Source organism: Mus musculus, chromosome 1, assembly GCF_000001635.26.
Source record: "Mus musculus strain C57BL/6J chromosome 1, GRCm38.p6 C57BL/6J".
Lineage (NCBI taxonomy): Eukaryota > Metazoa > Chordata > Mammalia > Rodentia > Muridae > Mus > Mus musculus.
The window spans coordinates 160,643,885-160,669,072 of record NC_000067.6 but is presented as its reverse complement, the minus strand read 5'-3'; the positions used below and the strand labels follow the sequence as shown (position 1 = coordinate 160,669,072).

At 39.1% G+C, this 25,188-nt stretch overlaps 1 protein-coding gene and 1 non-coding gene across 6 annotated transcripts in view; one reads left to right on the top strand and one right to left on the bottom strand.

The window, feature by feature from the left end:
• Nucleotides 1-25,188, top strand: part of Rabgap1l (RAB GTPase activating protein 1-like) — a 574,303-nt gene that overhangs the window by 124,404 nt on the left and 424,711 nt on the right. For all 5 annotated transcript variants that reach the window (XM_006496875.1, XM_006496878.4, XM_006496876.2 and 2 more), the window contains one exon: nucleotides 23,672-23,765. In XM_006496875.1, the coding sequence (XP_006496938.1) occupies nucleotides 23,672-23,765 (94 nt within the window). The remainder of the gene's footprint in view (nucleotides 1-23,671; nucleotides 23,766-25,188) is intronic.
• On the bottom strand, nucleotides 23,369-23,500 carry Gm23528. Its single transcript, XR_003949274.1, has one exon. It is a non-coding gene; the product is annotated as a small nucleolar RNA SNORA17 (small nucleolar RNA).

Genomic DNA, 25,188 nt, shown 5'->3' with positions numbered 1-25,188 from the left:
ACAAAATCAAAAGAGAATCATGATGAAAAAAATAAAAATTACCATTTATTAAGAAAAAGAAAGAAATCCTTGAATTTTGAACTGAAATGAAACATTTGTTACATAAAATGCCCTTTCTAGGTCTAATGGGGCGATTGTTCAAGTTTTAAATTAATAGTAAATTCCATTTGTTTCCTATTTATTTATTTATTTATTTATTTATTTATTTATTTATTTATGATAGTCTCATATAGCTAATTATCATATCCTTTAATTGTATAGTATTCTGTGACATGCATATGGCATAAATTATTTCTTCAGTTATCTTTTCAGGGTTCTATAAACAATGTACATTATTTTTTCTTTGCTATTACAAAAGTATTAAGTATTTTCCAAAAATAGCCTTCTTTATGTATAATATCCAGGGACCTATCTGGCTTTTGATAGGTAATACCAAATTTATCTCCTAAAAGACTGCAAACCTATGCCTCTCCCAGTAAGTAATATATATAAGCACCTTTTCTCTTATACCTTAATAGTAGAGTCTATCAATCCTTTCCACTTTTAGTGCATTGGTTTATACTATATAGCATATCTTTTTGTAAATAATATATTTATTTGATGTACATTGGTTTTTTGCTTGCATGTATGTTTAGTTGCAGACAGTTCTGAGCTGCCATCTGGTTGCTGGGAATTGAACCCAGGTTTTCTGGAAGAGGAGTCAGTGCTCTTAACCACTGGTGCATCTCTCCAGCCTCTCATTTCATTTATAGTTCCCTTACTGCTAGTGAGGTTGATATACTGTTTTGAGCTACTAAATTAACTTTAAGACCTGATCTGTCAGAAATGTGGTATTGGACTGTATCTATAGTTGAGTTAAACATCCAGGCTACTTTTAAAGGAAGCCAGGAAAGGGGAGTGGCGAGAAATCAGTTCTGTCCCCTCTTACACTCACTTCATGGTTGTTTCTCTGATAAGCACACTGTAATGGCTTCTCTCTCAGTGTGGATAGATTAAAACCAGGAAGCCCAGAGATAGTCCATCCTTTCAGAGGGGAAGGGACTATTGTTTTCCCTCAGAAAGCTTTCCCTTCTTCCAGGTGTTTGAGTGCTTGTCTTGCTAGCTCTGTGACCATTGCCCACATAGGCCTGCTTCCTGCTCTGTCAGCACCAGCCTTACTTAGTGTTGTGTAATAAGTTAAAATATATTTATGCTTGACAGACAGATCTTGTAGCTATTTATTTTTTGAGATTATAATTTAATTACATTTCTCCCAACATTTTCTTCCCTCCAAACCCTCTCACCAATCTCCTTCAAATCCCTGGCCTATTTTTTTCCACTAATAGTTATTACATTCATATATGTATATGCTTATACATACACATACACACATACACATACATATATTCATCATATAACCTAACAGGGAGATTTTAATTATACTTCAACTGTAATTGTTCTGAAGAATGATCATGTATTTGTCAGCATTGCTATCTGGTGCATCTGGTGACTAAATGCATGTTGAACTTGTAGCTTACTTTTGTGGTCCCTGCATCCTGCTTTCTTTGATGCTAACCACAGCGATATCATCGACCACCTCTTCATGCTTGGGATTATTTTCTGTCTGCAGACCATCTTGTAAAGTGAGCTCCCTTTATAAGCAGCAGTAAGTCTACAGTTCTGCAGAGCCTACTTCTTCAGTGATCTGCGTCTAGGAGTGCTTGCATGGTCACTTTACCCTCTCTTGCTGCCAGTCTAGTAATTAGGATTCAGAGTAAAATGTGATAATGACCTTGACCATCTACTGATTGCCTTCTCTTGAAGCAGTATCTTTTTAATATCCTATGGGTCGTCTTGCCACTGTGGAAACAGATTAAATGATTCACAAAGCACTTAATCTACTTTCTAGTTATTAATAATAATGACAAATATGTATGAAATACTTATTTTTTGAATTATTAATTTGTTTCTCACAGCACCATGAGGTAGCATTTTACCTTTTCCCCCTAGGAAAGTAAAAGCTTATTCACATATTGCAACATTTTTCTTCATAAAACATTTTCTTAGGTCTTGTTTAATTTTCTTTCTCATATGCTTGCCTCATTTTTGTGCAAGCTGGATAAGGCAAAATTTTTACCCATTATCAACCTCATCCTGGGGTTTGAGTTGGAGGCAGAAATTGCTGATAGCAGCTGTAAGCCCCAAGTGCATGCCTGTCTGCAGGCTTGGGAAAGGAAGTGTCAGATGAAAACACCAAGGATAGCAGGTTCTCTTTATATATACCGTCTGTCACATTCAGGACAATGTTAGTGAGCTGAGACCATTCAATTCTATAACTAGAAGACTGCTAACAACTTAGATATTATTTATACTCAATCAGTATATAATGTTTGAATTTAGTTATATCTAACCATTTCATTTATGCTTCTGGAAACTGAGACCCTGAGATTGATAGTGTCAAGACCATGACTACTTTATAAAGATGACCTGTGAAGAGTTAACTGGAGCCAGCTGGAACCAGATTGGGGGTTTGTAATGAAGTCACACTGTGCCTGCTGTATCCTGTGGACTCAGAGCTTTTCCTTAAATTGCTTTGTCAGTGGCTCTCTCAGCTGGAAGGTTAAGCCCCCCCCCCCCCCGCCCCCCCAAGCTGCATGGTTCTGAGTTTTCCCTGTGAGCACGCGGTCCAGGTGCTGCTTCCTTAGAGACCACTAGCTAGAGTGAGTCTCTATCCTGTCTGTGCTAGAGTGAGTCTCTATCCTCTCTGTGCTAGAGTGAGTCTCTATCCTCTCTGTGCTAGAGTGAGTCTCTATCCTCTCTGTGCTAGAGTGAGTCTCTATCCTGTCTGTGCTAGAGTGAGTCTCTATCCTCTCTGTGCTAGAGTGAGTCTCTATCCTCTCTATGCTAGAGTGAGTCTCTATCCTCTCTATGCTAGAGTGAGTCTCTATCCTCTCTGTGCTAGAGTGAGTCTCTATCCTCTCTGTGCTAGAGTGAGTCTCTATCCTCTCTGTTTTTCTAGGCAGTCTTCCCTTCACATGGAGACAGGGTTAACCTCCCACCATTTTGCTTTAATCATTTTTTAAAAAAAACCAGGGTAATGAATTTTAAAATAATGTGTTATAAATACGGCCCTTGTTTATTCATCTCTCTCGCTCTAGAGTATGAGTTCCTAAGGGGCAGATGGTATTTTATTCCTTTTTGAGTTCCCATTGCTGAGTCGTGGTAAGTGTTAAGTAAATGTTTGCTTAATGAATACAAATATTTTTGAAAGTTAGATTTAGGAAACAACAACATCTTTTTGGCTTTGTCGATCTGCTAATAGTATAGGCGCTGCAGTAACGAATAAGTGTTTATCAAGGAGTTAATATAGCGGGTTTCAGACTGCTGTTTTGGAAATGCCTGCTTGTGAAAGTGTCCTTTGACTGGTTTCAGAGAATCTAGATTTTGAAAGGATTTTCATTATTTTGTAAGTGCTAAGGGTGGTTCTTTGAACTTGAAATGTTTGAACTAACAGTACAGTTTATACCAGGCACCTTTCTTCCCTCGACTGTGGAATGTTGGCATGTGTTGGGCAGAGACATTCTTCTGACTAACCCCAGTAGAAACTGTAGACTCCCTGGCTGGAGAGATGGCGCATCAGTTAAGAGGTCTGCTCTTCTTTTGCTCTTAGTTGTAAGAACTGAGAGGGGTAGTGGACATGAAGACCTATCTGGACTTGATAATCTTCTGGCAAAGGGAAAATCCATTTTCTCCAATGGAATGTCTCTGGGGATACCAGCCACAGTCCAGGGCATGCCTCGGCCCAGGAGAAGTTGGTCAGCACAAAATGAACTCAATGATATTTTTGTGGGCTTATCATTTCATTTTGCTTTGTTTGGTCATTTTGTTTTATTTTTGTCTTTTGCTTGCCTGTTTTGATTTTCATTTTGTGTTTTTGCATCTTTTTATTTTTGTTTCTTATTTTTTGTTCCATCTTGAAAAGTGTGTGAGAGAGAAAACATAAAATTCAGTGGACAGGGAGGTAGAAAGAATCTAAGAGCACTTGGGACATGGGAATATATCATATTTTATGAATTTTTTAATTAATAAATGCTGTTCTTGCAGATGGCCTAGTCGGCCATCATTGGGAAGAGAGGCCCCTTGGTCTTGCAAACTTTATATGCCCCAGTACAGGGGAACACCAAGGCCAAGAAGTGGGAGTGAGTAAGTGGGTAGGGGAGCAGGGCAGAGGGATGGTATAGGGGACTTTTGGGATAGCATTTGAAATATAAATAAAGAAAATATCTAATAAAAAATGCTGCTCTTGGAAAGGAACAGAACTTCTGAAGTTCTGTTCTTGGTACTAACACCAGGCATCTTACAACCACCTCCATCCCCTGGGGGATCTGACTTCTCTTCTGAGTCTGTAAACACCCTCACACATGAGCAGATAAACACATATACAAATGCAAAAAGTAAGTACTAAAATCAGTTTTAAAAATACTGTAGATCTGGATTTATCACAAACTTTACTAGTAGACAACACACTGTCTATGTAAGCGATTCATTGTTGGATAATTATGTTTTGTGTGTCTGTGTTGGGAGTAGACTTTTAGATGCACATGTAAACTTTTTTTTTTCTTTTTTCCCCTATAACCTCACTTCTTATACCTAGGTCTGTGGTGGTTTTGCTTTGTATTCTTTCACTGTAGTAACTCTTAGCTGTGTGGGTGACTGTTCAGAATCCTGTGAGTCTTGCAGAAAGGACTCTGCAACTCTGAACTCTGAGGATGAGCTTGAATCTCCTGACAAATAATTCTGCTTTTTCAGTGGGAGTATGATGATATGATGAGAAATATCAAGAACTAATGTTCCATTCAGACAATTAAAATCGGTTCATTGGTAGTGTGTCTCAGTATCTATTTTAGCCTGGGTGTTCATCAAAAAGTTTCTCAGAGGAGGTGGCTTTTAAATTGAGATCTGAGTGACAGGAGGAAGTCATGCATAAGAGGGTGAGAGAACATTTCAGGAGAGAACAGTGCAGAGGCTCCAAGGCAAAACTGCATGATGTGTTTAAAGATGATAGAGGAAGACGGATGACTTAAGAGTAGGGGCAGCCTAGGGAGTGAATGGTGTCCATCAGCATTGGGTGGGACATTCTGTAGGCCACAGCAAGGAGGGATGCTGTTCCTTTCAGTTCACTTTTATTTCCAAACTCTGAAAGAGTTTTAATCGAGGGAAAGCACAGATTAGATTTGTGGTTTTAAATGCCACTCTAACTGTAGGTTTGGAGGATAATTTAACTGAGTTAGGGGTGTGATATGTAACTTATGAAAATGGAAGGAAATTGGGAAAATACCAGTATGAGAAGAAAATTGAGAGTTTTGTTTTCAAATGGAAATATTTTTTCACTTTTTTAAAATTGAGTATTTTCCTCATTTACATTTCCAATGCTATCCCAAAAGTCCCCCATACCCACCCCCCACTCCCCTACCCACCCACTCCCCCTTTTTGGCCCTGGCGTTCCCCTGTACTGGGGCATATAAAGTTTTCAAGTCCAATGGGCCTCTCTTTCCAGTGATGGCCGACTAGGCCATCTTTTGATACATATGCAGCTAGAGACAAGAGCTCCGGGGTACTGGTTAGTTCATATTGTTGTTCCACCTATAGGGTTGCAGATCCCTTTAGTTCCTTGGGTGCTTTCCCTAGCTCCTCCATTGGGGGCCCTGTGATCCATTCAATAGCTGACTGTGAGCATCCACTTCTGTGTTTGCTAGGCCCCGGCATAGTCTCACAAGAGACAGCTATATCTGGGTCCTTTCAGAAAAATCTTGCTAGTGTATGCAATGGTGTCAGCGTTTGGAAGCTGATTATGGTACGGATCCCTGGATATGGCAATCACTAGATGGTCCATCCTTTCATCACAGCTCCAAATTTTGTCTCTGTAACTCCTTCCATGGGTGTTTTGTTCCCAATTCTAAGAAGGGGCAAAGTGTCCACACTTTGGTCTTCCTTCTTCTTGAGTTTCATGCATTTAGTAAATTGTATCTTATATCTTGGGTATTCTAAGTTTCTGGGCTAATATCCACTTATCAGTGAGTACATATTGTGTGAGTTCCTTTGTGATTGGGTTACCTCACTCAGGATGATGCCCTCCAGGTCCATCCATTTGCCTAGGAATTTCATAAATTCATTCTTTTTAATAGCTGAGTAGTACTCCATTGTGTAAATGTACTACATTTTCTGTATCCATTCCTCTGTTGAGGGGCATCTGGGTTTCAAATGGAAATATTAAGAAGGCAGTTGATATAAATTGTTGTAGCTAAAAATGTTGATCTTCTTAGTTTGCCCATCAGAGATTATTCACAGCTTACCAGTTGTCAAAAATTTTCATGAAGTGAAGAATTCCATGAGGACTGGAAGAGGCAGAGGAAGGCAGGCAGATTTGCAGACCATTGCACAGTGAACTAATTGTTGTTTTATGTGATTTTGAGAATACTTAACTGAACCACTAAAATGGTACTTTTCTCCTCAAATCTTCCTAGGTCTGATTCATTTTATTTTCAGCTGAAATCTTGGTGTCTCTGTCTCTCTGTCTCTCTCTGTCTCCCTCCTCCTTTATTTGAATAATAAAGTCTTTATTATACTAGATTTTAATATTAAAGAATGCTCAAATCTGTTTCTGTTGCCTAGCATTGTGATGTACACCCAGTGATCTCTGTAGAAGTAGAGCCCATTTCCTCCAGACTTTACACCCTTCTCACTCTTATCTCCTAGAAACTTTAGCAAATATTTTTACTAACTCTTTGAGAATTTCATAGAAAGTATCTGGACCATATCCACTCCTACTTTCTCTCCTGCTTTTCTCAGATCACCCTCAGCTCCCTAACCCCCAGTGTCATGTGCTTTTAACAACTTCAATCAGTCATGGAGGCCCAGTTTGTGCTTTCAGTATAATTCTGGGTGTGTGCCATCCACTGGAATGTAGTAGACCTGTCAGGCGACACACCATTAAAGAAAACTAACCTTGCCTCCCACATAAGCTATACACTGTCCCTTGCTCCTCAGTTAGATGGAGGTTGTGCACCCCTTCCTCATCCATGCTGAAATACTGACTAGCTTGACTCTGTATATGTCTTGTGGAAGTGACCACAGCTTCTCTGAGTTTATGAGTACAGTCATCCTGCCATGTCCAGAGAATTTTGTTTCATTTTAGTTTTTCTCAGCTTCTGGTTCTTAAAATCTTTCCACTACTTCTTTAATGATAGTCCCTGAGCATTGGGAACGCTGTGACATAGAGGTCCCATTCATGACTGAACATTCCACTACACTTATTCTATGTGAATTTCTGTGTTAACTCCTGTCCGCTGCACAATGAAATCTATGATGAAATATGAGATGTGCACTAATCTATGGGTAGAAAGCTATGAATTTAGAGGTCAGTATGATACTTTGCCCATTTGGCAGAAAAATAATAGGTTCACCCCTTGCAAATGTGAACTCCCCAACTGTAGTCTTTCCCAAATTTACAGTATGAAGAATATGTTTCTGCCTGTAGAGGAGATCTTAGATATAAGCAGAAATAGGTTGGTTACCCACATAATATGTATTTCAGTGTCGTACCAGTGGGTATATCTTGCCACACCATCATTATTGCAGTTCACAGGGTTCAGATCTGAGTAAGACTTGATGCCACTCCCTTCCCCACCTTCACCCCAGCCAGCAGCCTGCCTGATTCTATGGGAACATTTATACATCTCTTTCTCCTTTTTGATCACTTTTCCTTTCTTTGTGTATGTACATACAGATGGATGTAGATAATTACTTTGTCTTTATCATTTTAATTATCTAATTTGCTCAGAGACTCAATATGGTTTCTTTCTAATGGTGTGTATTTTGGAACAGAATTGTATAAAAATCAGACACCATCGTATAAGCCAGCAAGATTTTGCTGAAAGGACCCTGATATAGCTGTCTCGAGTGAGGCTAGGCCAGTGCCTAGCAAATACAGATGTGGATGCTCACAGTCATCTATAGGATGGATCACAGGGCCCCCAGTGGAGAAGCTAGAGAAAGTACCCAAGAGCTGAAGGGGTCTGCAACCCTATAGGTGGAACAACAATATGAACTAATCAGTACCCCCAGAGCTCGTGTCTCGAGCTGCATATGTAGCAGAAGATGGCCTAGTTGGCCATCATTGGGAAGAGAGGCCCCTTGGTCTTGCAAACTTTATATGCCCCAGTACAGGGGAATGCCAGGGCCAAAAAGTGGGAGTGGTTGGTTAGGGGAGCAGGGAGAGGGGAGGGTATAGGGAACTTTAGGGATAGCATTTGAAATGTAAATAAAGAAAACATCTAATTTAAAAAAAAAGAGAAAAAAATAAAAATTAAAATTAAAGAAAAAAATCTGAATGAAGTTTCTAGCCTGACTTCATTACACCCTTGATGGCCTGTCTTTATATGGCTGCCTTAACTTGTTACATAGGTGTTACTTTCCTTACTGCTTTGAGCATGTTTTCTCTTACAGATCGCTTGCTTGAAGAGCTTGATCTCTATTTTAGAAAACGTAAGCATCTTATCCTGTAGATACTGGTGGTTAAATGTGAGCTGCTGCTTTCTGCTCTCACATAATTTGGCTTCTTATTACCTCCAACTTCTTGTTTTTCCTTCTAAGTAATTGGCTACATTAAAGAAGTCTTTCTTTGAATGATATATCTAAAAATAATCTTTTCTTAGTTATTAATATATGTTCTTTCTGTTAATCTTTCTGTTAATCTTAAAGGAGTGCCCTTCCTTTAGCCTTGTACTTATTGTGAAAAATAGGCATGAATAATAAATTCAAATAAATATTTTTGAATTTTAGAAATGACTTAAAATTTACATACTAGATTTATGGCTAAGGGGAATTTGCTTAATATTTGTAATTGTCTGTCAGGCAAGGTCTATTGGCTGCTGTGGTTCTTTGTGTATCATTGTCAGTTTTCACCAATTAATAATACTTTTTTTGTTAATCACTTCTGCTTAGTGACTATAGAGATTATTAATTAGGAACTTGTAAGTAGATTCAGCCTTAAAATGGTCATAATTTAGTTGGGAAGAAATGATTCAGACTTTAGTTTCCTCTGCCTTGAACATATTCTTTCTAATAAGTCACCTTGCTTTTGATGGTGAGGCATGTTGTAAAAGTTTGAAAATTGAGGAAAAGTTTTTCCTGTTGACTTTAATGATTTTTTTCAAGTATGTCAGTTTTCTTGTATATCACATATATGCTCGGTCTGTTATTTATGATGTTAGCCATACGTATTCAGCCTTAGTTTTGGGTTGCCCTAGTATTATTATGTTAAAATTAGCAAAATAAATAACTTTGCTACTGGGCCAGAGAGGTGGCTTGTTTAGATATTTGTTGCACAGCCTGCTCACCTGAGTTTAGTCCCTGGATCCCATGGTAGGAGGAAAGAACCTACTCCCAAAAGTTGTCTTCTGCCTTATTCCCCGCATAAGCAGTGGTGTATATCCCACTATAGATAATAATAATAATTTTAAAAGTTGTTTACCTATACATGATTTTATAAGCTTTTTGGCTACCTTCTAATTATGTAGTTAGAAAAAATATATAATAGTTATATATTATTTTTCTGTAAAAATTTATTTATTCAAGTAAAATTAAAAGAAAGATCTCTGAAAACTTGCTGTTGTCACATTATTACTATGTTTTCTTTTTACGTTGTTTCTTTATTTTATAAGTTAATTTATAAGTTTATATTCTTCGGTTAATAAAAGACCTATAATCCAAGAACTTGGAAGGCTGAAGCAGAATGGTTATCAGTAAAAAGATTAGTCTGGGCTATGTCATGAGAGATCTCAATTTAAGACAAAGCAAAGAAAAAGGTGACATTTTATACTCTTTTGGTCCTAATATAATTTATTTTCAATTAAAATTATATATGTATGTTGGTGTTATATATATGTATAGTATAATTATATATATTTGTGTATATGTTCTTTTTATAATATGTAGTTCTGAAAGTTTCCTGTCATAAGTAGGAAATTCCTTGCTGCCAGGAATAGTTTCTTGCTTTCTTTCTTTTCCCAAAGCAGGGTGTGGCCATAGTTAGAAGAGGACTCTTAGCTAGCTCAATTGAAGAATCATACAGTTTATTGTATTTGATCTAAAAATTTAACTTGATCTTCTCTTGGTGCTGCACAGTGGCTCCTGCACTTCCATGAACAATACTAGTGTAAAGAGACTTGGAATGCTTTTCCAGTTACTTTGGAATGATAGGCAGAAAAGTAGAGATTCAGTTGCAACAACTATGAAAAATAAGCAGCTAACACTTCAGTACTGTGGGGTACCAGGCTCTGTGTTTAGTTGTAAATATTTTCTCTTAATTATTTTTCTGTGTTTTGAGATTGAGACATTGCTTCCATTTCAGTTATGCTTAAATTTGAGAAAGTAGTCCTCTGGTTTCATTCATCTGAAGCTACTTGGAGTACACTAATTTACTCTGCTCTTTTGAAGAAGATAGACAGACACAATACACAGAAACTGAGATGTGTTTATGGAAAATTGTGAAGTTAAGCATTTTGTATCCTATTCCTAAATTCAACACATCTTCTCAGAAAACGCTGCAGAGGACTTTGAGACTTATTTCAAATTTACTTAATTCTGTCTTAAAAATCCTTGTAGGATCATCAAACCACACATAAAGTATTAAACTCACTGCTCGAGAATAAGACCACCACCACAACAGTTTAAAGCCAAATTTGAAGCAAGTTTTAGTTAAATACTGATGGACTCTTACTGGTACGGGGCTTAAAAAGACAAAACCACCCAATCACCATATTTGCCATCAGGTTCAACTGGGTTAAGCATATGTCCTGACGACTTCCTGCGTACATTTAGTCAGGACAAGGGTACATCTTGATTTTTTTCCTGTTTACCTCTCCCCACCCACATATGATAAAGCATATCAGGTACAGATAGGTTAAACCATTATAGAACAAACAGGAACTTAGCTGCAAATAGAACCCTTAACCTGTAAGGTATATTTTTACTGTTTTGGTCTCATATTACCTTAAGTTGTATCATGAGTGGAATCTTTGACTCTGTGACGGGTGCTTGTTTTTATGGGGATCCAATAACCACCAGCTTACATGTACCCAGGTAAGAATTGCCGTCTAGGTAAGGCATTAATAATGCAAGAGCCAACAGTAATGAACAGAATCAGAAGGATCAAAGGCCCTGTGATGACTGGCATCAGAGTTACTATCTAGGAGGAGCCTGGAAATTTTATCTTAGATTCCCTTTTTGTAGTGTTTCTTGATTATAGCCAGATTATCTTTAATGATTCCTGAGTGGTTTGTATACAAACAACAATTTTCTTTGCATAAAGCAGGTTGAGTGACCTATCATATTGTAGAACTGTTTAAACTAATGAATGTATCTATTAATAAATTTGGGTCTATTTGATTTTAATAGATACCTTTCTTGGTATACCAGTAGGCACGATAGGTAGCCATTTTTCCCTTATGTCAGGGAGCTTCCATTTGATATAGCATTCTAGGCTGTTGGGGGATGAACTCTCTTCTGTTAACTACTTCCTGCTGAAACCAAGACATTGTTGTCAGAACCTAGGAAAACTAGAATGCTAGTCAAGGTTGGGAGGGAATTCAGGCAATGGGGCCTTTACCAGAAGCATCTGGTTCGCTGACCCAGCTGCAGAGACAGGGAGCAATCACATCTGCTGGACTGGTGCACATCAGCCTCAGCACTTCCAGGGCTTGCAATCATTTGTAGTCCACAATTCTTGCATGGTATCTGTCGGCCAAGTGAAAATCTGCTGAGATAGATATAGACTAGGTAAAGAAGTTAAAGTTCAGGAAATTAAAGGAAGATCTTACATTTGGAACGTTCAGGCCCATCGTCCTAGTAATTAAGGGAGAGAAGTCCCAAGACCAGGAGCGAGAGGCTACTTTCAAGAATAAACAGGTGGGGAACTTAGGCTGGACTTATCTGGGGTCTCCTTTCCTATAATAGGTGGGTCTAATTCTTAAGACTCCCTTGACGTCTGAAGCTTACATGACTTTTTAGTTTACAAAAGAGATAAAGGCTTTAGATATATTATTGATACTGCAATTATACTGAAGTTCACATTGTAGAAAAAGCAGGGGCTGGAGAGATGGCTCAGTGGTTAAGAGCACTGACTGTGTTGTGCCCTGAGTCCACGGGAAACCCAGATGAGCCCAAGAATTGTGAAATCTACTGCAACTGGCAAAAGAGTCTCTTATTTTTCAGGTTTGAATTCGGATCATCTGCCTCGAACTCACTGTGTGAATGCTGGCAAGCGACCCTGAGTCCAGAAAACACTGGGTTATATACAGTATAGTTAGGAATCCTGTAAATGTTCACAGAAAAGGGGAGTAGAGGGCTGTAATCATTTGGTGGAAAGGTACTGAAGTGGGAGGGGGTTAATGGGTGTCTGTTCTGGGACTAATTTTATGGCTGTCATAACTGTCTGTGACCTGACCTCTGATTACCTTTTCTCCATGATTTAAACTTGAGGTCCTAGCCTTCCTTGAGCTTGTTATTGCTCTAAGGTCTCAGGGACAGACACATGGAAAGTTCTGCTGCTTGTCAGGAGGCGTGTTGGTTTTTGGAGACACAAAGGCAGGGAGGATGTCTCTCTCTCTCTGTCTTCTCAGAATGTCTTCATTAAGGGGGAGTTTTATGGGTAGTGCCATTTTAACTTTAGGGGAGTGACCCTGAGTCCCAGGGAATGGGGAGAAAGCCTCAGGCTTGCTGCAGGAAGATGCTGCACAGAAACCAGCTGTCTGCTTATTGTGCTTGCCTCAGGCTGGAGGGAGGATGGGAGCTCTGACAAGGGGGCAGGGAATGCAGAGGCAAACTGTCTGTACACAACACTGAAGTCTCTCTAGTATCAGTAATTCGGGGGTTACAACAACTGCTCTTCCAGAGGTCCTGAGTTCAATTTCCAGCAACCACATGGTGGCTCACAACCATCTGTAATGAAATCCACTGCCCTTTTCTGGTGTGTCTGAAGGCAGCGACAGTGTGCTCATATAAATAAAATAAATAAAGGGCATCTAGAAACCAGCTGGAGTAGACTCATGCCTTTGAGTCATATAGCAAAAGCCATGACTTTGGGTTAAAAAGCATGCACATTTTTTTCCTAGAGAGCTAGATATGCAGGCTGGGCAGAGGTATTTTTAGCCCAATGAATAGCACCTTTAAGTCTATACTTAGAAGACAACCAAAGGAAATTAAAATACTGTGTTTGTGACTGATAATAGCAATTGGTGTTCTACAAGCTTATAAGAATGCTAATCAATGTTAAAATCTTGAACTTTTGAAATCATAGTGTAACAATAGCACAGAAGGGGAAAGAAATCTGAAACATTTTCCATTTTTAACATATCCTAGATCATGACCCTTAAAACTTAAGGTTTTAGACCCTTAAAACTTAAGCTTTTGTATCTTCAGACCTTTATGCATCCTAGAACACTTTCTGAGACTCTTAGAACTTGCTTAGATTTTAATCCTTTTTCTTTCCACATAATCATTTACCAGAGACATGGATAGTTATTCCTTAGGATAGCCAAGAGACCCAGTAGTTGTAGAAAAAAGCAAGGCCTGGTTTTTCCATAAGAAATGAACTAACACCCTTGGGGAAAACCTGGTTACCTGCTACTGTCAGCTGACAAAGCTAGGAGTTAGTGACCTGAGAGCTCTGAGAAGGATGCTTTATAACAGGAAGTGTGAGCCAAATGGCCTGTGTAATGGAGATTTACCCATTACCCAGATGCTCGTCCCAGGCTCCTGTGGTCTGCCTCGAAGTTTGACAGAGGATCTAGAGCAGCATTCAGAGCAGCATCGTTCAGCAGATCTCTGGGAAGTTTGAAGACATTGCATATACAGTGTATCTGAGCTAAACAAACTTTCTTGTTTTAGTTATTTATTTTAGGCTTAGTCTTATAAGAAATACAGGAGGCTGAATAAAGCTTTTTTTCTGTAATTAATTCTAAATAATATTTATCACGACTATGAGTCTGGTTCTGAACACATCGAAGAATTTGATCATTTATAACATGATTGACCATTAACTTGCATGTCTTAATTATCTTTAATAGTTTATAATAAGTTTGTAGCTTTTATAAGATTAGAAATGTATAACTTTATCTCTATTAGTTTTGACTTAAAAATGTAACAATTTCTGAATTGAAGCTTTTTAAATATCAAAACAAAACCTTAACTCATAATCACAGTCCACAGAGAGACTAGGAACTGTCCTGATCATTTTATAGAACACGGTTACAGAATAGAACAGTTTCTTATATGTCCCAGTTTATCAAAATAGCTAAAGCTTAACAAAATTTGAACCAGACATTTATTCTTAAGCTTGAATAGACCTTAGGTAAAGAGAACCATTCTCTAGGCCAGTGGTTCTCAGCCTTCATAATGTTAAAGATATTCAGTACAGTTCCATATGTTGTGGAGACCCCTAACCATAAAATCATTCTCATTGTTATTCACAACTTCAATTCTGCCACTGTTATGAATTGCAGTGTAAGTATCTGACATGTACACTAGGCTATCCCAGTGGAAGAGTCTTTTGATTCCCAAAGGGTCACAACCCATAGGTTTCGAACGGCTGCTCGAAGCCATTTGCGAGACTTACATCATTGTCTTGCTGTATCATAAGATAGGAATACCCCAGCCTCTGGTATTATAGTGTATAGTGTTCATAGCTGTGGCTCTAAATCATTAGCATGTTATTTATTTATCAAGATTATATATTAGTAAAAATGTCATAATAAAAAATCTTATACATTTAAAAATCTCATAGCCTTGTAAATTTAAATACTTTTAAAAGCTCTTCTTTTAAAAAAATATTTTTTAAATTTAAATTTTCTGTAAAACTTGAAAATGTCCTTTTAAGTATGTTTAAAATCTTCCAACTGAGTGTTCCTGCAATATCAAAAATAAGATAACTTTTTACTTCAAGAAGGAAAAATGTAGGGCATACCCCCAGTTTGTATAGGGCAAAACCAAGCTCCCAACAGTGCAAACAATTCAGTGCTTAATATGTGGAAATCATTTATAATCCTCTAGGGTTTAGGTTACTTGTCTGGCCCCACCCTGGGCAGAATGCACAGTCTTGTCTCCTTGCTCCCAGCCAGCTCCATTTTATTACAGCTCATATTTCTGATGATTATCACACGACACCAGCATTTCCAAAACTGCTAGGGTCCCCCTTTGAAACTGGACTCTCTTTAGGAACTTCAGCCTTGTCACACACTGGCAATCCTTAGCTGTCTTCTGTGATCCTTTCATATCTTTAAAACCAATATCACCTAGGTGAGACTCTCTTGTTACAAAGTTTGGTTGCCAGTATAAGGTACATTCTTGTGTATAAATGCATGGAGGTGCAGTTATAATAGTTTATTGAACAACCATTGTTTTTAAATCTTATTATTTATAAGCTTTATTTTTATAACAAGAATTATTGTACAAAAATCTCTCCTAATCCTATGTATCTTGGGGAACTTTTGTTGCCTCCTTGGTTGTCCCGTTCCACATTGCGTTAGTCAGGGTTTCTATTCCTGCACAAAACATCATGACCAAGAAGAAAGTTGGGGAGGAAAGGGTTTATTCATCTTACACTTCCATACTGCTGTTCATCACCAGAGGAAGTGAGGACTCAAACTCAAACAGGTCAGGAAGCAGGAGACCATGGAGGGATGTTACTTGCTGGCTTTGCTTCCCCTGGCTTGTTCAGTTTGCTTTCTTAATAGAACCCAAGACTACCAGCCCAGGGATGGTACCACCCACAATGGGCCCTCCCACACTTGATCACTAATTGAGAAAATGCTTTACAGCTGGATCTTATAGAGGTATTTCCTCAAGGAGGTCCTTTCTCTGAGGTAACTCCAGCTTGTGACAAGTTGACATACAAAACCAGCCAGTACACACAAGCTCACCTTTAATCAAGATGGTGGCTATCTTGAATTAATTGACAGGAGAGCTTAGAGATCATTTGTGAGCCCCAGCCATAAAAGCTGTCATAGTAGTGGTGGTGGTTGGTGACTGGTGGCAGCAGAAACAGCAAACAGACCCATACAAGTAAACAAAATCGACAAAACTTTCTAAGAACAAAACAGACAGACCAAACTTTCTGGACAAAACAGACAAAACTTTCCAAACAACTAGAACTAGGAGGGTAGATGATGTCTCACTATTTGCCCAGGACAGGAGAATGTTGGGGTCCTGTTGAACCTCCTCCATATCTGAGATAAGGATTCCACAGAACAGAACAAGACCATGAGACCTCTGTATATGTTTATGCTTTTCTCATTCCAGCATCTCACCCTGATAGTTCATGAATCAAAATGTAGCCTTTGAGTCTTGGTCCAAAGGCATTTGCCTTGTAAAGCAGACCCTTAGCCCTGGAGTTCCAGAGTGAAGGTCCTGCTTTACAATTGGGTGGTCTGAATCTTGCTGGAGCCTCCAGAAAATGTTAATCCTATTAATTGAGAATAAGGCTACCACCACAAATTAAAGCCAGATTTGAAGCAAGCTGTAATTAAATATTGGCCAGGTGGATGGACTCCAGTCAGGTTCATCTCTGTGTTCTTAGGAACCAGAAACAGATTTCCTGCAAGGGTTTTTTTTTTTTTTTTTTTTTTTTCTGTTTTGGTTTCATATTAATCAAAAGGAAAAATGCTCTTCTGATGAGTTACAGTACCCAAACTTGGGCACTTGCATGTTTTAAGGGACATTATCTGATTGCCCATCTCTCTTTCTGGTGTTTTTCTCCCAAGTTATTGCATATTTATGGCTATTCTACAAATGCAGCAGAAACAAAGCTCTACTAATTAAGACATAGTTGCAGCACTTAAAACAGGTTATCAGGAGAGAGGAAGAGACATAGCATAAATTTAGTTGTTTTCATGGAAACATTATTCTCTTTCTCTTTCTCTCTCTCTCTCTCTCTCTCTCTCTCTCTCTCTCTCTCTCTCACACACACACACACACACACACACACACACACACACACACACATGAACTAAATAGAAAAGTGTTGAGGGCCATGTAAGAGGAACAGCAAAACAGCTCTAGAACTCATGGAATGCAGCTGACTAGTTAGCACAACTGCAGTGGGTGTGTTTCGGTGAGGCAGAGCCCCAGAGACTACGTGTCCTTAGGGCTTCATACCATTGTGGAGTTTTGTTATACTTGGTGTCTTCAAGGTCACAACCCTCTCCCTCCTAATGTATGAGTTGTATAAAACCTCTAAGGGAACCCGTTTCTAGTCACTCACTGGGCAGCATCATTTGCACTTAAAAGAACAGTGCTTGATTTTTTTTTTTCAAGCATTTCTGCTGGCACAGCTCAATGATTCAGTCACCACCCTTGGAAAAAACTTAGAAATGTGGATTGTTAGAGATAACTACCACCTTTAGAAAGAATTTGGAGATGTATATTGTAGTAAAGTTAGTTTAAGATGTTTTTGCTAATGGCTCTGATGTAGAAAATCTTCGGGAACAAATTGGAAAGACACTTTTGATTATTGAGCAGGTGATTTTTTAATGTCAGTGAACAAGAACCATGGTAACCTGACCAATACTACCTGAAGTGCCTGCCTCTCTTGCTAAAGCTGAGCTGTGATCAAGGTGATGATTAATTTCTTTTTTTTAATTTCTTTTTTAAATTAGGTATTTTCTTCATTTACATTTCAAATGCTATCCCAAAAGTCCCCCAGACCCTCCCCCCACACCCCCTTACCCACCCACTCCCATTGCTTGGCCCTGGTGTTTTCTCCGTAATGAGGCATATAAAGTTTGCAAGACCAAGGGGCCTCTCTTCCCAATGAGATTAATTTCTTGTACCCATCTTTGCCTTCAGTTTCTTGATATGATTTAATAAAAAATTATTAATGAGTAAATGTGCACCCTGAGAATTTAAAGTAGAAATGATTATTTTCTATATAAAGGTTTAGATTATAAGATTCCACTTTAAGATAAATAATAAAACAATGATTCTTTCTTTGTAACCACAAATTGCAGCCTGTTAATAAGAGAAACTAGCTGAGAAACTTAACCTTGCTTTCTAACACTTTGTTAATCTATAACAAGTTGCTTAGTTACGAGTGTGTATGGGTTCTTGGGAATAATTTGTCTTATTTTAAAATCATAACACATAAAATATTTGATCATGTGAGGGTACTGGGGAACATGTTTTTTTCTTATGTATACTCATAATTGTTCACTAGAAGAAAAATATAATTAATCACATTGTAATTTTTATACTGCTTGAAAGACTTGTGAGATATATAAGCTGTTGGAGAAAAAAAATAAAGTGGTTGGAGGTTTGCTGCATCCACCAAATGTGTGCAAGTATGTGTGTGTGTGTGTGTGTGTGTGCGTGTGTGTCTATGTATTTCTGTGGGTTATGGTAGGGTCCCTCATCCTCTTGGTGCTTGGGCCGCTCGGTGAGGCAGGATGTGGGAAGTTTTGACTGTGCAGACCCCATACTAGTGGGACCTTGCTTCTGGGGAGTTGGTTTGGGGATCCCAGACCAACCCCCGAGGCGGCGGACGCCAGGTTCTCAGACTCTTGGGCATTCCAGATGCCTCTGGATGCAGCCCAAGAGCTGAGAATGGAGTGGGGACCTCTGCAGACTGGATCTAGTTAGGGGCTGAGGGAGAAAGAGGGGAGCAAAGAGAGCTTCAGCTGGGTTCCTGGGGGAGGAGCTTTCTTAGCTTGTTAAGCAGGTGGCTTGGCTTGGTGGAGGCCATGGCTGGGAGCACTGAGAGGCCTTCTGCGGGAGACTAGACGCAGCTCTTTAGATGAAGGCCTGTTCCATTGCTCCCCACTGAGGATCCCGATGAAAAGAGGCAGTCCATGGTTAAGGCATTTATTGTCATGGCGGAAAGTGGATGAGTAAAACCATACCCCAGTTTCTCAGGGCAGGCCTGAGGTTAAATGCCTTTTGCAGGGAGGAGTGTCTGGGAATGGGGGGTTTAATTGGCTGAGCCCTTCAGGCCATTAGGTACCTCATTAAGATGGAGCTCTGTCTTGGGGCTATGTGACCTGTGGTCACATTTTTTACCTGTGGAGGGGCTTGGGGGTTGCCCTTATGTGATTGATGGCCACAGAATTATGGAGTGGAGAGCTTTGGCCTCGTGTCAGGAGCCTGGTGTCTAGGAATGTGGCAAAACACCTACCATCCCTTGCAGGATTATCCCCTGCGGGGTCACCAGGGTTTTAAACCTAGCTCAACCAGAAACCAGGCTGCCTTTTATGGTCTCACATAATTCTATGTCTATGTGTATGTCTGTGTCTATATATGTATATATGTGAAGTGTTTGGAGCTTGTTGAAACTCTCTTCATCCACCAAGTCTGTGTGTGTGTGTGTGTGTGTGTGTGTGTGTGTTCCCTCACCCTTCTCACTGGCCCCATACAATCAAGCTTTGTTCCTTCAGAGAAGAGTCTGCTGAGTGATCAATTGCTGACTCTATATCCTATTTCAGTTTACCCTGGATGTCAAAGCTGGACTTTGACAGAATGGACTAGCCAGTTTTCTGCGGGGTGAAATTAGATAAGGAAGTAGAATGCTGTATTACCCTATCTCCCACCTCCCTATATTTCTTTTACCTAATTTTGTTCTAACCTTATACAGTACTTTATCTCCTTTTGCTTCACTTACTTTTCTACCCAGTGGGTCAGTAAGTAAGTATTTATAAAGCCATGGTTGTAGATTTTTGTGGCAAAGAAGATAGGTCTGGCATACATTTGGGGGTTACTTAAATGTTAATTTCATTGTTCTTGGACAACAAGGGTAATTACACTTTTTGGGTTCTGTCATTTTGATCTGTGGCCCAGATATTAGTGTTTGATGGGCATGTTGCTTTACATGGCTTTGCTTCTTGAGTTTTGGCTCTGACTGCTAGCGTTGAATAGAAATTGTCATTTGACATACATACTGGTGTCTTCTAAATGCCAAATACAGCCTCTTCTGTAACGTATTGTGGGAAACTGTAAGGAGAAGGAATATTTCATTCTGGATTACAGCTAAGGTGAACTCTTGTTTTTCTGTCAGTCATTTGCAGGCTGCAGACTTAACAAATGATTTGAGCAAATTACTTACCTCTCCTGGCTACAATTTTGTCATTTGCAAAGTGGGCAGACTCTTTAAATGATTAAGAGAGTCAGTGTCCGTAAACTATATAATAGTGTCCGGAGTAAGATTGCTTTTTAAAAGGAAGATATTCCGTAGAAGTCTGTTCCCTTTGTGATGGCCAATCCTGCTTGTCATCTTGACAAACTTGGAAGAATGAAACTCAATTGAAGAATTTGTCTACATTAGATCTGCCTGTGGGCATTTCTGGGGTGAGGGGGCATTTTTAAAATTGTTAATTGATGTTGGAGGACCAAGATCTCTGTGGGTTGTACCATACCTAGAGAGATGGGCCTGGGTGGTCTAAGAGAGGTCACTGAATGTGAGCCTGGGAGTGAGCCAGCAAGCATGTTTTACCATGGTCTCTGCTTCAGTTCCTACTTCCAGGTTTCTACATTGAGTTTCCTCCCAGGCTATGAAATCGAAGTATAAGATAAAATATTTCCTTTTCTTCCCAGCTTGCATTTGGTCATACTTAGTTTTTAACACAGCAACAGAAGAGCAAACTAGGATCTGTCTTTGAAATTCTTTTTTTTTCCTTTCAAATATTTAACTTTTAACTCACTGCTACTTATTCTGTAATTAATTATTTCTCAGAAATCAGTGATGAAAAGTAATTGGATATTTCCTGAATGAAAATATATTGCTGTTATCTGTGATAATTTTATGACTAACTAGTAAGGATTTACAATAATATATTTTAATATATATGTCAATAGGAACTTTTTAAAATATAAGAATCCCTGTAATATCATATCCATACTTTTATAAAACCTTTTATTGAGTCTTTGTGAATTTCACACCATGCACCCCAGTCCCATTCACCTCCACTTCCCTTTGGATCCTCCTCCTTCCTTGCAACCTCTCCCCCAAAATAAAATAAAAAATAAAAATGAAAATAAAACAAAAAATTTTATCATAGAAGCTGTAATGTGTCACAGTGCAGCCCACAGTACACCCTTTTGTTCACACATCTTTACTTGCAAATGTTCATTGCAGTAAGTCATTGGTCTGTTTGAGACCTGCTACATCATTGATATTGAATGCTCTTTCTGACTCCTCTCAGACACGCTGTTGTTGCCCTGTGACATGGAGATTCTATAGCTTTGGATCTGCAAGCCCTGCCCCTTTGCACACTCCATCAGTTCATAAATGGGATAGATATTGGGTGGGTGAATTCAAATCCCTGGACCTGGGCCTGGGTGATACCTGAGTTTGTCAACCCCACAGCTTTCCTGCACATACACCACAGGGTGAGCTCTCCAGCACTGTACCATGTAGCTCACTCAAGGCCGATAATGGCAAGGGGGAGAGCCAGCTCTCCCACCTACCAAAGGTGGCAAGGGACAAGGGAGGGGGATGAGGGGGCTTGGGGACAATCTCTTTGGTGCCTATGCCACCTCAATGTATCCATACATTTAAAGTATTAGAATATGCCAGAAATATAACACTAAAAAGTGAAAACTATATTCTGTAAATATTTACTTAGTGCTTGGTGTGTGGGAAGACAAATAACTTCTAATGGTCTCCATTCTCAATGGTGCCTAATTTTCTGTGAGAATGTAGGGATTATATGGGGTAGTTGTTTCCTGGGCTGCTGCTTTAGGATAGGTACTGTAGTACTGGATCTTCAATGGTTTGAGTTTGCACTCACTGTTCTGATACTGGTGAAAGTTCATTTGCTTTAGCTTTAGAACAAAACCTCTTATTCCTACTTGTCATGATGAGCTTGTTACTAACTTCACAGCTGCTTATGTGAGCTATTTCCAGAATGGATCTAGCTTTTGTCTTTATTTTATATCCAGAGTGATGCTTAGGTTTTAAATACTATACCCCCCATTCTTATCTGTTATTACTCTAAAATAATTACACATTTTCTCAGTGTGTACATGTGTTTGTATTTTTCTGAATTTGTGAATGACCATGATGAAGTCTTTTAGCTTGCCAAAATAAAATTTTATTAATTAAATGAATGTTTGTATATCTCAGATGTGAAACTTTTTATGTTGGGTTATTGCCTTTTGTAGTATCTTAAGTTCTGTTCTTCACATAGATCCTTGTGGGAACTTCTTACCAACTTATTGATAAGCCTTGGTATTTTGTGCTCTGATAGAAAAATTTTAAACTCTCTTGTATGATTTGGACAGTGCTTTGCTAGCCTTTCTTACTCAACTCTATGGCAAATGCCTTTTTATAGCTTAGATCCATTTGGTCCATTATGTCCCTTTCTCTATTTCATGTGCCCTTCACCATCCACAGTGAAATATTATTGGGTTCATTTTCTGCAGGCCTTCTGTAGATGACTACAGCTGCAGTGAGTTCACTTGCACAGTAGCCTCACCATGTCCAGAAAACAGCTTTCACAGCATTTCTTCACCCCTCGCAGCTCTTACTCTTTCTCTCCTCTTTCTTCACGGGCGTTTCCTTAGCCAGGATAGAATCCATGTGCTAAAGAACTTCCATTAGGCCCGAGCACTCAGCGGTCACTTACTTAATCTTAGCACTTTTACCAGGTGGAAATTTTTGCCTGCTGCAGATCTTTAGCAATCCTTCCTGTTGTGTAGAGCATCTCTCTTTCCCTTGCCCTTGCTGCTGCATGGCAGACAAGTTGAGGGGCCAGCTCTCACACTCATGCCATCTAGTCAGCTCTACTGCACTGACCAGGTTGGGTACAGGGCCTGCTCTCCTGAATGCTGCAGCAGGTGAGAGGCAGAGACTACATGCTCCTGCTGTCATGCCCTCAGGATCAGCTCAGCCTTGGTGAGGGGTTGGGCCATTTCTGCACAACCTTCAGACATTAATATGCCCCAGGGTGGCATCCCAGACCAAGGACATCCTCCTGGCCTTTGATGGTAACAGACTCCTGCTGCTGCAGGGCCACCGACAGCAGGTGGTTGCAAGTGGCATCACTAGCTCTTTACATCACTACCCTTGAGTCTCCAGTTCTGCCTCTCTTCATTGTGATCACATCCTTCCATCACTTGCTCTTCTTAGAGGCACCCATGGTCTCTAAGTGTCTGGGGTCATTCTCAGGAGTGGTCTCAGGAGTGCTATGCCCTACTCATGCATTATGGCTCCAGACAGGTGTCATCTGGGGCACTATCTGCCCTCCCATGCCTTCCTGATGCTGTACCTGTGGTCATCTAGAGTAACTCCCTGTCCGGGCCCTCCGTCACGGCACTGGTGGTCATTTTAGGCAGGCTTTTTTAAGGGAATGTTAGGCTACTAATCATTCAGAAATTAATTGGTCAAAACACTGAGGGCAGACATAGCCTTTCTCCTCTCTGCCACCTGCTGATGCACATGTGACACAGCAGCCTCACCTGCAAGGCCTCTGAGGGCAGGGGTAAATTTTTTTTGGGGGGGATCCCCAGGTGAGACAAATTTTTAATAAATGTATTTGAAAATTTTGTCTGGGCACTAGTTACTTTCTTTTGGTAGATAAATAGCCATACCTTTTGTTTTATGATTTGAAAGTACTTATATCTTATATACTGTATATTTTTTTTTCTGTAGAGAGTGATAATGAACTCTCGAGTGGAACAGGTGATGTGTCAAAAGACTGTCCTGAGAAGATTCTCTATTCTTGGGGAGAATTGTTAGGAAGATGGTAAGAATTTTCTTTATTAAAATATTTACCTGTATATACTTAGTGTTGATTTTTATATCAATTAAGAAAATTTAAAACTGTAATATTAGGAGCTATCTTAATATTCTTTAAGTTAATTAATATCCCTTAAGTTATTTACTTATTAATACATTTATAAATAGATTTATAAATACATTTATTAATGTGTTTGTATGCATGATTGTGTGTATGAGGGTGTGCATGTGTGTTGTTAACAGTCCAACTTTGTGGATCCCGTCCTCTTCCACCTTCACGTATGTTTCAGGTGTCAAACTCAGGTCTCCAGGCTTGCACAGAAAGGGCCTTTACTAGCTGAATACACAGGCTCTTGATGTAATGAAAGATATAAAAATTAAAATGTGATTCCTAGCTGCCCTTCATGTTTGTCTGTCTAGATCTTTTCCTGTATGGGTTCTATTTAAGTTCCTTTCAGAAGTTATTTTTCATAACCCAGGTTTGAAGGCCAGGTGAAATGAACAAATTCCTGGAAAGATCTGGAATGTCAGAATTACTCGAATGCAATAATCTTTATGGTCTGGTATCTTTGAATTCATTTCTTTATTGAGGTGTTTCCTTTCCTTTTTGAGAAAGTATTTCACTTAGCCAAGGTGACCTTGAATGTAGCCCATTATAACAAGAATTCTGATTCTCCTTCCTCTGCCTACCAAATGCTACCTTACAGATGTGTCAGCATAGGGCATTACAGATGTGCAGCATAAGGGCATTACAGATGTGCCAGCATAAGGGCATTACAGATGTGTCAGCATAGGGCATTACAGATGTGTCAGCATGAGGCATTACAGATGTGCCAGCATAAGGGCACTACAGATGTGCCAGCATAAGGGCATTACAGATGTGTCAGCATAGGGCATTACAGATGTGCCATCATAAGGAGTTTGCAGTCCTGGGCCTTGTGCATTCTAGGCAGGTATTCTCTCAACTGAGCTAAATATCTAACCCTGTTTCAAAAATTTTTTCTTAACAAAGAAATCCTTAAACCTAATTAGAAAATTCTACCAAATAGTTATAAAAGGTGAACTGTTAAGTTTTATGCAGTCTTTCTCAGAATATAGAAGGTAATTATTTTGAATTAATTTTATGACATTAGCATACACAGATCACAAAACCAAATTAAAATATTATGACAAACCACTGTCATATATGTCTAATGAACATAAGGTTAAAAGTCTTCAACAATAGTAAGAATGTGTCAAAATAAGAGATTTATAAGAAAAAGAATAAAGCATAGCTAAATGCAGTTTATTCTGGGAAATCAAGTGTGCGTCAGCATTTGAAAATAAATTAGTAAGTTACCATATCACTTGAAGAAAAATAATACAATTATTTCAATAGATGCATTTAAAAGCCTTTAAAAATCTTCATCACTTGTTAATGATATGACTCA